The sequence below is a fragment of the Sceloporus undulatus genome, chromosome 1 (assembly GCF_019175285.1).
Source record: "Sceloporus undulatus isolate JIND9_A2432 ecotype Alabama chromosome 1, SceUnd_v1.1, whole genome shotgun sequence".
Lineage (NCBI taxonomy): Eukaryota > Metazoa > Chordata > Lepidosauria > Squamata > Phrynosomatidae > Sceloporus > Sceloporus undulatus.
Genome location: NC_056522.1, coordinates 260,187,091 through 260,199,980, shown reverse-complemented (window position 1 = coordinate 260,199,980; position 12,890 = coordinate 260,187,091). Strand labels below are relative to the sequence as shown.

Here is a 12,890-nt window from a genome sequence, read left to right as displayed (position 1 = left end):
ACAGGTGGTCATCGTGTCCTCAGGTTTCAAAAATGTTCTACACTTTGAGCATGACTAAGAAGCCTGAATGTACACTTGAGTGTTTGTAGCTTTTTATGGGTGGTCACATCCTCCATTGTTTGGAAGGCCCTCCATTTTGAGCATGACTCCGAAGCCTGAATTAACACTTTGGTGAGATAGTTTTTTGTGGGGGTTTTCAGGCTGTGAGGCCATGTTCTAGAAGAGTATATTGCTGACGTTTCGCCAGCATCTGTGGCTGGCATCTTCAGAGAAGCTTCTGTGAGAGTTTTGAGCTTTTTATGGGTGGCCATTATCTCCCCTTTCTTTCTTCCCCTCCAACCCAGGAAGGCCCTCCATTTTGTGGTGCCCTGGCAGTGGGGAGGACCTCTGCTCCCCCTGACTCTCCAAAGGCAGCCTTTGAGAAGTGGCTGAAAGTTTCCAGAAAGCTTCCCTTAAGTTTCTATTCCTCGCAAGGCAGTCCCCCAGGAGTTCCCAGAGAAGGCCATGCCCTCCTCAGCCTTCCCAATCGCAAGAAGACACCCAAAATGGGGGGAAAGGGGGGCAGCAGGGGGCGGGCCCCAGCGCCTTCTTCTTTGTCTCCTCCTCCTCCTCAGACAAAGCCAGCTTGGGAAGAAGGAGGAGGAGAGCGGGGCTCCCGAGTCCTTTCCAGCCCCTCTCTCTCAGAAGGAGACGCAGCCAGAGGAGGAGATGGCCAGTGGCGCCCAGTTCCCCTTCCCTCCCCAAGGCAATGGGGCCCTGCCCCGCTACGAGCAGCTGAAGGACGAGCACGACCTGGGGGTGCTGAGCCCCGTCCCGGCCCCCGCTGCCGCCCCCCAAGGCCCCGGGGCCCCCCTGGGCTCCGCCACCGTCATCCACGTGCCCAGCCCGGTCTTCGTGGCGCCCGCCCGCGACCACCTGCCCTGGTCCCTCTTCAGCACCATCTACCTCAACTTCTGCTGCCTGGGCTTCATGGCCCTGGTCTTCTCCGTCAAGGTGAGCGAGAAGAGGAGGAGGAGGAGGAGGCCTCGCCCACGTTTGCGCGGGAAGCCTCTGTCCACACGGCAACAAGAGAGAGAGCCGCTCGGAGACCACTTCAACTCAGTGCTAGGGGGTTCGGGGAAGTGGTTGTGGCCCCATATAGAATGCCCTCCAGCTTCCCACCTTTCTGCTGTCCTTTCCCAGTAAATAAGGACCCCCTCCCCCATGTCCCCTCCTCCCACTCACTCCAATAGATCTCCTTTTATTATTGCATTGGTTACTGGGAATTTTGAATTACTGTGTTGGAGGGAGGGATAATGGGTTCTATTCTGTACTTCATTTTATTCTTTATTGTGTATTTTTATTTGCATTGTGTAAGCCGCCTCGATCCATCTGGAGAGGCGGGGTATAAATAAAATTTTATTATTATTATTATTATTATTATTATTATTATTATTAAACTGGACTTCCCAGAATCCCATGGCATTAAAAGTTTTAAAGTGGTGCTCCACTGGGTTATTTGTTTCTGCCGTGTGGATGCAGCCACTGTTTCCTGCTCCAGGAGGGAGGGCTACCGTAAAAGTGATGAGAAGAGGAGGGCAAAACCACCACCTCAAGAGCAGCCCTTGCCTAGGGAAACCTTAGGAAATTCATGTCGACTTCAAGGCACACACACAATTTAATCTCATTCCCTGCTCTGACTTCTCTGCATGTTCCAGAGCTGAGATTTAGGGGCTTTGAGTTCCTTATTTTGAGGAAGAATGTGTGGGGTGGGGATCTGATGCAAATCTGTTTGGCACATTATTATTATTATTAACCTTTATTTATAAAGCGCTGTAAATTTACACAGCGCTGTATTTGAATCTTGGTCAGTTAGATCCAAACCAAAGCTTAGCCCAATGCCAGGTGGTTGGTTGGCTTTGCAAGGAAAGGAGCCTTGGGGTGTGGGGATGAAGGATGGGAAGCAAAACTCCCCCCCACACACACACACACTTTTTGCCTTGCTATGCCTGTTGTTGTGTGCCTTCCAGTTGTTCCCAACTTATAGTGAGCCTAAGGCAAACTTCTCAGGGGCTTTCCTGGCAAGATTTGCTTGGAGGAGGTTTGCTATTCCCCTGAGGCTGAGAGCATGTGACTTGCCCCAGGTCACCCAGTGGGTTTCATGGCCGAGCTGGGAACTGAACCCTGGTCTCAAGAGCTGTAGACCAACACTCAAACTACCATGACAAACTGCCATGCCTAGTTGCTTTCAAATACATTTGGCTTCCTTCCAGCAATTCAGGTATGAAAGTCCTAACAATGGAACAAAAGAAAGCTAGGGAAGGTTTGGTTTTCCTTTCCTGCTGCTAGGTGTGCCTCTCTAACAAGAAAAGACTCAGCCCTGCTTGATATGGAAAATGGACAAATGTGCATGTGGCTACCCCATCCTGTTCAGTATGGCCCTTTGTAATATAACAGGTCTGGGCAACGTTATGGAGTGAGGAGGCAACTGGCTCCTTAACTCACCGTTTCCGAAAGTTCAGCTTGTAACTTGGCAGCTGCATCTTTTTGTTATCTGAGAGGAGTCATGTTTCTCCCTCCCCCTCTCCCCTTGGTTTACACATGCACAGGCATCACTTTGCAAATGAATGCTGTCTGCCAGGGAAGAGTTGAACAAAAAAGAAGTATGTGTTGATACAAAGGCTATAGCCATGGTTTTTGGTCTGCCACACACAGTTCATAACATATAAGTCATGTCATGAGGGCTCTACTACCAGGCCATGAACGTGATTAGAAGCAGTCATAGAATCATAGAGTTGGAAGAGACTGCAAGGGCCATCAAGTCCAACCCCATTCTGCCATGCAGGAAATCCTAATCAAAGCATCCCCAACAGATGGCCATCCAGCCTCTGTTTAAAGACCTCTAAGGAAGGGGACTCCACTACACTCTGAGGGAGTTTGTTCCACTGTCAAACAGCTCTTGTTGTCAGGAAGTTCCTCCTAATGTTGAGGTGGAATCTCTTTTCCTGGAGCTTTCATCCATTGTTCCCGGTCCTGTTCTCTGGAGCAGCAGAAAACAAGCTTACTCCCTCAATATGACACCCCTTTTAAGTATTTAAACAGGGCTATCATATCACCTCTTAACCTTCTCTTCTCCAAACTAAATATCCCCAGCTCCCTAAGTCATTCTTCATAGGGCATGGTTTCCAGGCCTTTCACCATTTTAGTTGCCCACCTTTGGACATGCTCCAGTTTCTCAATGTCATTTTTGAATTGTGCCCAGAACTGGATGAAGCTTTATTTGCAGGAATACTATTGAAAAGATCCAGAGCAAATGCATCTGTGAGCACATTTCTCATCTCCCTTAAAGGCAAGATCAGCATCTTCACACACTCAACTTTTCTGCAGAGGGATTTAGGATTTTAGTAAACTGAGGTGTATCCAACCCATGGATAAGAAACATGCAGCCCTCCAGACGATAGACTGCAACTAAATGGTTTCTCCATCCTTGCTATAGGATTCACACATATTTAATATGAGATGTAAATCAGAACCATTACCATGCCCTTTAGTTGTATGTATAAATACAAGGTGATAAATGGACACAAATCGCACATGAGAAATGACAGTACCCAAAAACTAGCTGCATAGCATTTCAACCTTCCTGGATATACAAAACATGATTTACAAGTTGCAGTCCCCAAACAAGGAAATGACAAAGAAAGAATAGAAAGAGAAACAGCTGAATTGAATTAACAGTTGGCCCTCTCCTTACGCGGGGATCCGTTCCGGATCCCGTCGCGTAAGGCGAATTCCGCCTATGCTCAAGCCCCATTGGAAACATATTGAGGAGGGAGCAAGCTTGTTTTTTGCTGTTCCAGAGACTAGGACCCGGAACAATGGATGCAAGCTGCAGGAAAAGAGATTCCACCTCAACATTAGGAAGAACCTCCTTACATTAAGGGCTGTCCGACGGTGGAACACACTCCCTTGGAGTGTAGTGGAATCTCATTCCTTGGAGGTCTTTAAACAGAGGCTGGTTGGCCATCTGTCGGGGATGCTTTGATTTGGATTTCCTGCATGGCAGGGGGCTGGACTGGATGGCCCTTACAGTCTTTTCCAACTCTATGATTCTATGATTATTTCTTATTAAACAATCCATTTCCTAAATAGCATTCTGTTTCCTGGATAGCATTCTGTTTCCTGAACTCATGTGAAGACTTAATCAGAGTAGAGAAAGTTTCTTGGGGCTCAGATATTCTAGGTTTTTTTTATGGGGGGTGTCATATCTTTGCTTACCAAGTGATGCCAATTTTGGTGTATTCAATCAACAGCCTATAGTAAATTCCAGTGGGCACTTCAGTGACCATCATCAGGATACAAGCGTGGGATTTTTACATGCTACCTTCTCTATGGTTGCGGGGGTGGGGGTCATTTTTGGTCCAGTTTGATGCAAAAGCAGAAATTCCTCAGCTGTATTTCTTCTTGCTTCTCTTTTAACAGTTCTTTGTCTCTCTCCCCTCTTCTCTCAACAGGCAAGAGATCGCAAAATGCTTGGTGACCACAGTGGAGCAGGGAGCTACGGTTCTACTGCCAAGTGCCTGAACATCACAGCTCTGCTGCTGAGTCTCCTGTCAGTCATTGTTCTTATCATCCTTGTAACCACAGAGGGTATTACCATTGCATATTGGCCATAGTAACCCCTGCTATACTGGGCTGCAGAGTGGCTTCTTTTCAAAAACTCTTTCACATCCTTTCCACATCTTCCTTTGCTTCATAGTCTTCTACTTGGGTAATCTCTTAGTGGTTGTTGTTTGGTTTGTTCAGACACTGCTGGGTAATATGCCAGAGAGAAAGGCTTGAGAGTCTAGTGTGGCATATTCAATTATGTCATTCTTAGCTTTGCCAAGATGGAGGTGGAGTTGCTTCTGTTTCATATGCCATGACATGGAGAGAGTGTATTGCTTCAAGACTTTGCTTTTTCTCATTCCACATGGCCCAAGTGCCTCTTCTACACTTTCTACTGACTTTGACCAGCCACATTTTCTCTTCTGTTGAATGTAGCCAACCCCAAAAAGCCATGATATGGTTTGGAGATCACGTAAGAATCTGCTTTATTCCAGTCAAATAAGGGGATGGATGGAATGTATAGGAGGGCTTTCTAGCTCTTCCACCTTTTTGCAAAATTCTCCACTTGTCATGTTTTCCCTATTTCTTTTGTAGTAAGAGATGCTTGTAAAACTTGTTTTGATAACCATGAATAGTCTTTAATACATTTGTAGGAAAAAATAATTGTCTATTTTTATTTTGTTTCTTCACTGGGGAGCCAAATAGCTATTGAAAAACAGTCCCAAGGGTCACATGCTGAAATTTTATGATTCTAGGGGTAACCAGTAATGATGATAGGATTTCCCTTGCTGGTGGTCTTCAAGACAAAGCTGGGCAACTGTTGGTTGTGAACGGTGTAGCTGAGGTGCTCTTGCATTAAGCAAGATTGCTTACAAGGTCCCTTCCAGCACTTTGTAGACTAGATTGCCTACAAGACTGCTTCCAACTCTAACTGTGCATATAGGCAAGACACAGATACTCAAATTGGTCCGGGAGGTGGAGCACTTTTCCTATGTGTGTGGTATGGGGCAGGGCAGATTGAAGGGAAGGGACAGAATCTTGCATGTTGTGAAAAAAACAGAGGGAAATAAAATGTTCCCTCTTGTTTAAAACACTAGAATTCAGATCATCGGACAAGAGAGACAAAAGGAAATGCTATTTCCTACCGTACATAGTAAATATATACTGCAAGAAATGGTGATAGCAAGATATGGCAATCTCATCTCACCACTGGCTTAGATGATTGGTGGAGGGGCTTTAAGTCACTTGTCAACTTATGGTAACCTCATAAATTTCCTAGGATTTTCTTAGGCAAGGAATATTCAGAGGTGGTTTTGCCAGTTCCTTCCTCTCAAACATAGCCTACAGCACCTGGTATTCATTAGTCTCCCATCCAATTACTAACCAGGGCTGACTGCTTAGCTTCCAAGATAAGACGGGAGCTGGTGCCATTAAGCTGGGTCTGCATAACTGTAATTGTGCAAAAACAATTGATTTAAAAAAACAACAAACTAAAGGCATGCTGGGTATGTCATGAGGGAGAGGGAAGGGGTTAAGGGAAAGGACTGAAAGGAAGCACGATGTCAGCAGCCCCATTCACACAAATGGAATAAGAGCTGTGTTGCCTGCCACAAAACCAGTATTTTGCCAATTTGATTTTGGCTTGCAGGTTTGCAGTATGAAAGAGACTGGTGTGATACTTTCCTAAAACTCCTTATCTTTCGTAACCAACAGCCATGTACTGATAGTAGTTGGCCTCCAAAATTATTTTTGGACGCCATGTTGGTTGGGGCTGATAGGAGTTGGCATCCAAAAATAATTTTGGAGGCCAACTCCTATCAGCCCCCACCAGCACAGCTGTTGGTCAGGAAAGATAAGTTCTTCACCCCTAGAAGGCAGCAGTAGAAACCAATCTGAGGGTCAGTAGCTGGCTGGAATAGAAAAAGTTTATGCCACCCATCAGAAAGACAGGAGAAAATGGGAGAAATTATCTTCCCTGAGTAAGGAGTTCCAAAGTTTCAATACTTTAACAATGAAGGCCATTTTATGTTGGCAGAAAACATTGATCTGATGCTAGGAATACATAAAGAAGAGCTTCTGCAGATCCTAATGCACTGGAAGATTCCTATGAGAAATGTTTCCTGGGGCTGCACCTGGTGAAGTGGCAACAACAAAAAACAACAACACTACATTTGCTGGAAGATAACCTCACACCAACCTGTCCCACCCTCCAATCTCCACTCCCATTCAACCCCAATCCTGATTCAGAATGCAGGTCACATGTTTTTTCAAAAGGCTTGTAAGATTACCATTGTGTATAGAAACTGAGGTGTAAAAGGGTTTTTTTTTTAAAAAAAAATTGCTTTAAAGCCCCCAGGCATAAAAAAAGAAGTGCTTTCACTTCGAATCCAGATAAACATTGCATGTTCCAACAGGATTGGGATCTAGGAAAGGATGAATTATTTTGCAGGTGTGGATTCAGCCCTAGTCTTGTGTAGAGCTTTAAAGGTTATAGCCAGTACTTTGAACTGGGCTCTAAAATCATCCAGGAGCCAGTATTGTAACTAAGGAGTTACTTGTTTTTAAGAACCAGCAGCTGTTTGTGGTCTAACTACAGTACTCTGGACTAGCTGAAGTTTCTGAATGTTTTTGAAGAGCAGCCTCACACTGTATTGTAGTAATTCAGAGGAAACACAGGGAAAACATCTCGGTACTAGTGGATCTGATATTCCAAGAACAGGTACAGCTGTGATATCAACAGTCTAAGATGGCTACTCTTAGCCATTCATAGGCATTACCAGCAGATCTTTATTCAAAGCTATGTCTAGGGCACAACTGAGTGGCAAACATGAGACAGTTTTATTGAGCATGAGCATCTCTGTCCAGGCTAGGATAAGCTTCAGTTTAGTTGCTGATACAGGGTAGAATCCTGTTGGTATCTTGTGCTGGTGTACACTTTTTCCAAGGTTACCCAGTGGTGGGTAGGAACAGACTCCCAAGGACCCATTTCTCCAACGCCACAGTCACTGCACCCACAGCCTTTTTCTTCCTGCCAGTTTACACCAGTATAGTGGACCAATAGGATTCTAGCCATTCAATCCACAAAATTATTGCCTTCATGGATTATGAACCTCAGCAGGATTCTTGAATGGAAATGGAAAAGACAGGTAAAGGTGGATGTCATCTGCATACCTGTGACTCAAACCCAGCCATTTGACTACCTGCGTCAGCAGTTTCATGCAGAGGTTAAATATCATGATGCAGTGATGTAGTCAAGTCTTAGTCCAAATCAAAACTCAGGTTGAGTCTCAAGTCTGGGAAACAACTTGTAACAGAAAAAAAGGAGGAGGGGCTCTTTTCTCAGAGGGAACAACAAGCGTGTTAGGCAATGAGCTTGAGTTGGTCTGCTTGGGAGATTGTCCATGCTGCACTTTGGGGGCCTCCTTAACCTTTTCAAAAATAGGATCTTTCCATCTCAAGCCCATTGCCTAACTAATTTGCTGTTCCCTTCTGAGAAATGTGCTCTGCACTTTGGGGGTGGATCTTGTCTGCTACTCGAATTGAATGGCACCAGCAAGTCAGTCACTAAAATATACAAAATATACAAATCTCAAGTCTAATTGAGAGAGGGTGTCATTTTTGCCAAGTCAGATCAAACCCAAGTCAAGTTACTGAAGTGACTTGAGTGTGACTTAAGTCCAAGGTCAATTGCCTTTGAGTCTACATCATTGCCATGATGAAAATAACAGGATCTCACTGAAGAACAACTAAGGTGTTGAAGAGGAGTCCCCATAACACCACTTTCTGGAATCACCTCTAGAAGAATCACTGGAACCACTGTAATACAGTGCCTCTGAGTAGCATCCACACTGTGCAGTTCAGAACAACCAGTTCCTCATTGATATGAAAAATTGAGGGGAAGTTAAGCTGGGCCAATTCCTGTTGCATAACATCTGCTAAGAACCAAATTTTAATTTCCTCCCAAACAGGGATGAAGTGGATATAAATGGATTTAGATCAGCTTTCCTAAACCTGATACCTACAGATGTTGGAATGTTAGGTTTGAAAATCAATTTGGTAATGTTAAATGTTAGAATTTGAAAATCAATTCACTTATTAGATTTGTTTTACTTGGTGAGTTATTGTTGATTAATTTGTTGATTAAAAACGTAGTCAGGGGCCAAACCATGGGATTTACAGAGTGTAGCATGGAGGTGGTCATTTGTGACCTTCGAAGTACGTTTTATTACCAGCTCCTTCAAAATGGCTCTTCCTATCCTTTTAAAGTTGTATTCCTCCAATCTGGACTTTTCCCCTAAATGGACTGCAAAACCCATAATAGGATTGTTGTCTGGGAATGATGGGAGTTCAGGATGTCTGAGAACTGTTAGACTGGGGAAGGCTACTCCAAAATATGGGATCTTCTCTCACAGCCTTGCCAAATTCAGTTGGTCAATCATCTGCATCTCTCTTTTCTTGCCACCCCTACCAACATGTACTCTTCACTCACTCACTATTCAAATGCCTTGGTTAATAACAAAGGTTAGTAAGATGTGATCTGTTTCAGCTAGATGGCACTGCTTCACTGCACGTACAGCAGTAAGAAGTTAGCTACATGGATCAGTCAGTTAATTAAGAGAAGATTTCAGAATATCTGAGCAGATGCAGAACAATGTTCTGCACAACTGAATCACTGCCTTCTCTCAGTAGAGACATGTGGTCTGAAAGATCAGGTAGAGCATAATTTTTACACACAGGATCATGGATCTCAAATACCTTCTTCTCTATACCAGTCTTACCTTAATTGTAAAATTAAAATGGGGTGAATGAGGAGAGGGAAAAGGAAAAGGGAAAGAGTTTAAGAAAATTCACTTAATTATCTAAAAGCCTAGCACTGTGTGAACAATACACTAAAAAACTGCACATGGGTTCATTGCAACTCACCCCAAATAATGTTATACAATAATATAATTTCATATTGTACAGTAATACGATAGACATTAGTCCAGAATGTAATCAGTGGGGGATGGGGAAGCTACTGAAGAGAATGCACTTCAGCTCCTCAGAAAGATTCCAAACACTTTTCCTTTCATACAGTTTCCTGGAGGGAGAACACCTGCCTTTTGACCTAAAACTCACACATTCCAAGTTTGTTGTTCACACTATGGAAACCCATCTCTGCACATCTCTACAAGTTCAGTTCCTCATATTGTCAGCACTTAAAAAAAGGTGGGGTCAATGATCCTGATGTATTTAAGCACATTCAAGGCATGTAGAGTTTTATCCTGGTTTATCCCGGATCTATTCACATCACCTAATTTGCTAAAGCATATTCTAAACTTCCACATTAATTGGGGAATCTAGAAAGTTAGGTGAAATCATGTTAATCAACTAGTTGATTCCATGCTCTGGTTGGACTAAATGATCAGAGATAATGATCAAGAATGCTGGTGGTTATAGTCTAAAAGAGTACAACTCAAAGTGGCGATCCATAGACTGCGGTGATCTTCCACAAGCCATCTGCTGAAGGTCCGTGGATAGTTCCAGGAAAGAAAGAAACAATTATAGCCGATGGACACAAATATAACACTGGGCTCCAGGACATTACCAAAAAACAAAACATAATTGCTGGTCTCCCACATCAGATAGTTTACGAAGCACTGGTCTAAAACACCTGAAAGAATACAGGTTGGGTAAAACTAATCTGAATTATCCATCTGATCAGGGAAAAATTAGTGGTGAAATACAATAACACACTTAAGGGCTTTGTTCAGGAGAATAATTTTGGATACAGGCCAGAAAATAGCTCAAATATTTAGATCCAGGGAGGGCTTTGTTAGCAGTAGTTAGTAGTAAAGACTTACTACTTCTTAAAATGATCTGGGGAAAGTGTCTGTCAGAAGGCTTTCCCCAATCAGTCCCCATGCCATGTATCTGAAGAAATGGACTGGCTTCCACAAAAGCTTAAAGATTATGCTGAAATAAGCATGTTAGGTTTAGATGTGCCACAAGGCCACTTCCTCCTTTCCACAGTGAGAGAAGAAAGAGAGACATCTTAGGTCATCACTGTTCTCATCATTCTTGTTCTGCAAATCAGTGGACGTGCTCCAGGCTTCCCAATATGATGGAAACAGCTTTAGTTATCAAACCACTAACTGAGATCAGATGAAGGTTATTGTTTAATATTACTTTATTTTTCAAGGCAGCCCCTTTCATCCCAGAACATATTAGCTTCACAAAATGGAGGGGGAAATAACAGAATCACTTCCTTTTCATACAACATAGCCCTGCCAAATTTAATGGAAAATAACCACAAGTCACTAGTGGAATGCTTTAAACATTTGATCTGGCAAAGCCAGCATGGGGGTGAGGATGTAGAATGAGAACACTTTTATCATCTGATTCCCAAGGATAGACAAGAATGCAGAGGGCAACACTGGCAGAGAAGAGAAAAGAAAGTGATAAGAATGTTCAAGGAAGTTGCAGAGTACTGGGGGAAAAGACCCCAAAAGCTATCTTTTAAAGTGGATCTGTAAAACATTTGCCCAGCCAAGTCAACCACAGCCCAGTATCCACAGTGTCGTGCCTGTCTTTTTAGAATATAAGATTAATGCCAGAGAACTGTCAAATTAACAATTGTCAACTGATTGTGTAAACTGTCATGTACAGTGGTGGTGCTATATAAATAAACAAACAAAGCTGATGGTGATGGTTATCATCATCATCACCTTCATTCTCAGTACAATAACATCAGCTACACCTTTACTGGTCAACCAAAATGCTCAAAATCATGATGCAAGGTTTTGAAACTCAGCTGACTTCTTCATCAAACAATGGTGTTAAAAATCAAACGGGAGAAAAAAAATAAAATGTTGGAGTCATATGCCTATATTTTATCAAGATGCTGTTACAGTTATTCTCAGATAAGGAATACGGAGGGATATCCAGGTAGACAAAAACCATCACTCCTTCTTGGCCATATAAACTCTGGGAGACAAAAAGTAAACTGGAGAAGGTAAAATTGTAAAGTCCATTAGCAACACAATGGGGTTGTTCTCACTTACGATTTACAATGATTTAAAATACACCAGTTTCAGTAAAACCGATTCAAAATAACACAGGAGTTATCCCGCATTCCAAATCGCTTTTTTTTCTTCGTTCTCATTTACCAACTGATTCGCTTTAAATGATCCGCTTTCGTTCCTATTCAATAATGAATCGGTGTATATATAAACCGGTTTTAGCGTTATTTCGTTCGCATTCACCTTTTTCAGCTGTCAATCAAAGCGACGTCATCATGACGTCACAATAATTCGGAGTAACATGCACCAATGTATCCTGTACCTGCGTTCCCACTACCTGGCTGTTTTTAATTTGTTTTAAATTTTGCATTTTTTTATAAAAGAGCCAGTGAGGAGGCGCTTAAAGTGCCTATGAGCCTAAGCTCTGAGTCCTGTAATTTCCGGTCTCTCTTACTTTTGTTATTCATGGGGAAGGATGGTTGAGGGAGAGAGAAAACTGCCTCCCCAAAGCACTTCTGCTTGGCTGCCTTGGAAGAAAGACCCCAGAGAGGCTGGGGGAAGTTCCTCCAGCAAAGCAGTTATCCTTCTGGCTTGGAGATAGATTTGGGGAGTGGATTTTTGGAGGGGCGGCAGCCAATGAAATCGTCTGCAACCGAGGTCTTCTGTGCATCTCCCCAGACAAGAAGGAGCCTTATTCATCCTCTGTTTGTGTCTCCCCAATTAACTGCCATAACTCAGTGCTAGGGAATCCTGGGAATGGTGTTTATATGGACACCAGCACTCTCTGAGAGGAGGATAAATGTCTCACCAACACAACAGTTCCCATAATTCCTTGTACTGAGGCCAGGGCAGGTTAAGTGTTACTTTATAATTTACCATACCACACACACACACACACACACACACACACATGATATGCGTATATATACATGCGTGCAAACACACACACACACAAATTGTATGTGTGTATATACCTCTTGTTTTGTGTGTGTATGTGTTTATATATTATATATTATATATATATATATATATGCATGTGTGTGTGGAGTATTCATAATAAACATGGCTGTCTGTCTGTCTATCTTCTATCAATGTGTGTGTGTCTATGTGTGCCAAATCGGATCAGGAGGAGAAGGCAGTGGGTTTAAGGGGTAGAGGTAGAGACTCTGGAATCCAAAGCCCCCGGTTGAAAACGAGGAGGAGAAGGCAGTGGGTTTAAGTGGGTAGAGACTGCATCCAAAGCCCAGGGTTGGAAAATCGGATCAAGGAGGAGAAGGCAGTGGGTTTAAGTGGGTAGAGACT

General features: G+C 43.3%; 1 protein-coding gene across 1 annotated transcript; it reads left to right on the top strand.

The window, feature by feature from the left end:
• Positions 1–618: 618 nt before the first annotated feature.
• On the top strand, positions 619–5,250 carry LOC121919740 (interferon-induced transmembrane protein 1-like). The gene is made up of 2 exons (XM_042446615.1): positions 619–993; positions 4,494–5,250. The coding sequence occupies exons 1-2, from the start codon at positions 709–711 to the stop codon at positions 4,653–4,655; spliced, it is 447 nt and encodes a 148-aa protein (XP_042302549.1). The 5' UTR covers positions 619–708; the 3' UTR covers positions 4,656–5,250.
• Positions 5,251–12,890: the final 7,640 nt, after the last annotated feature.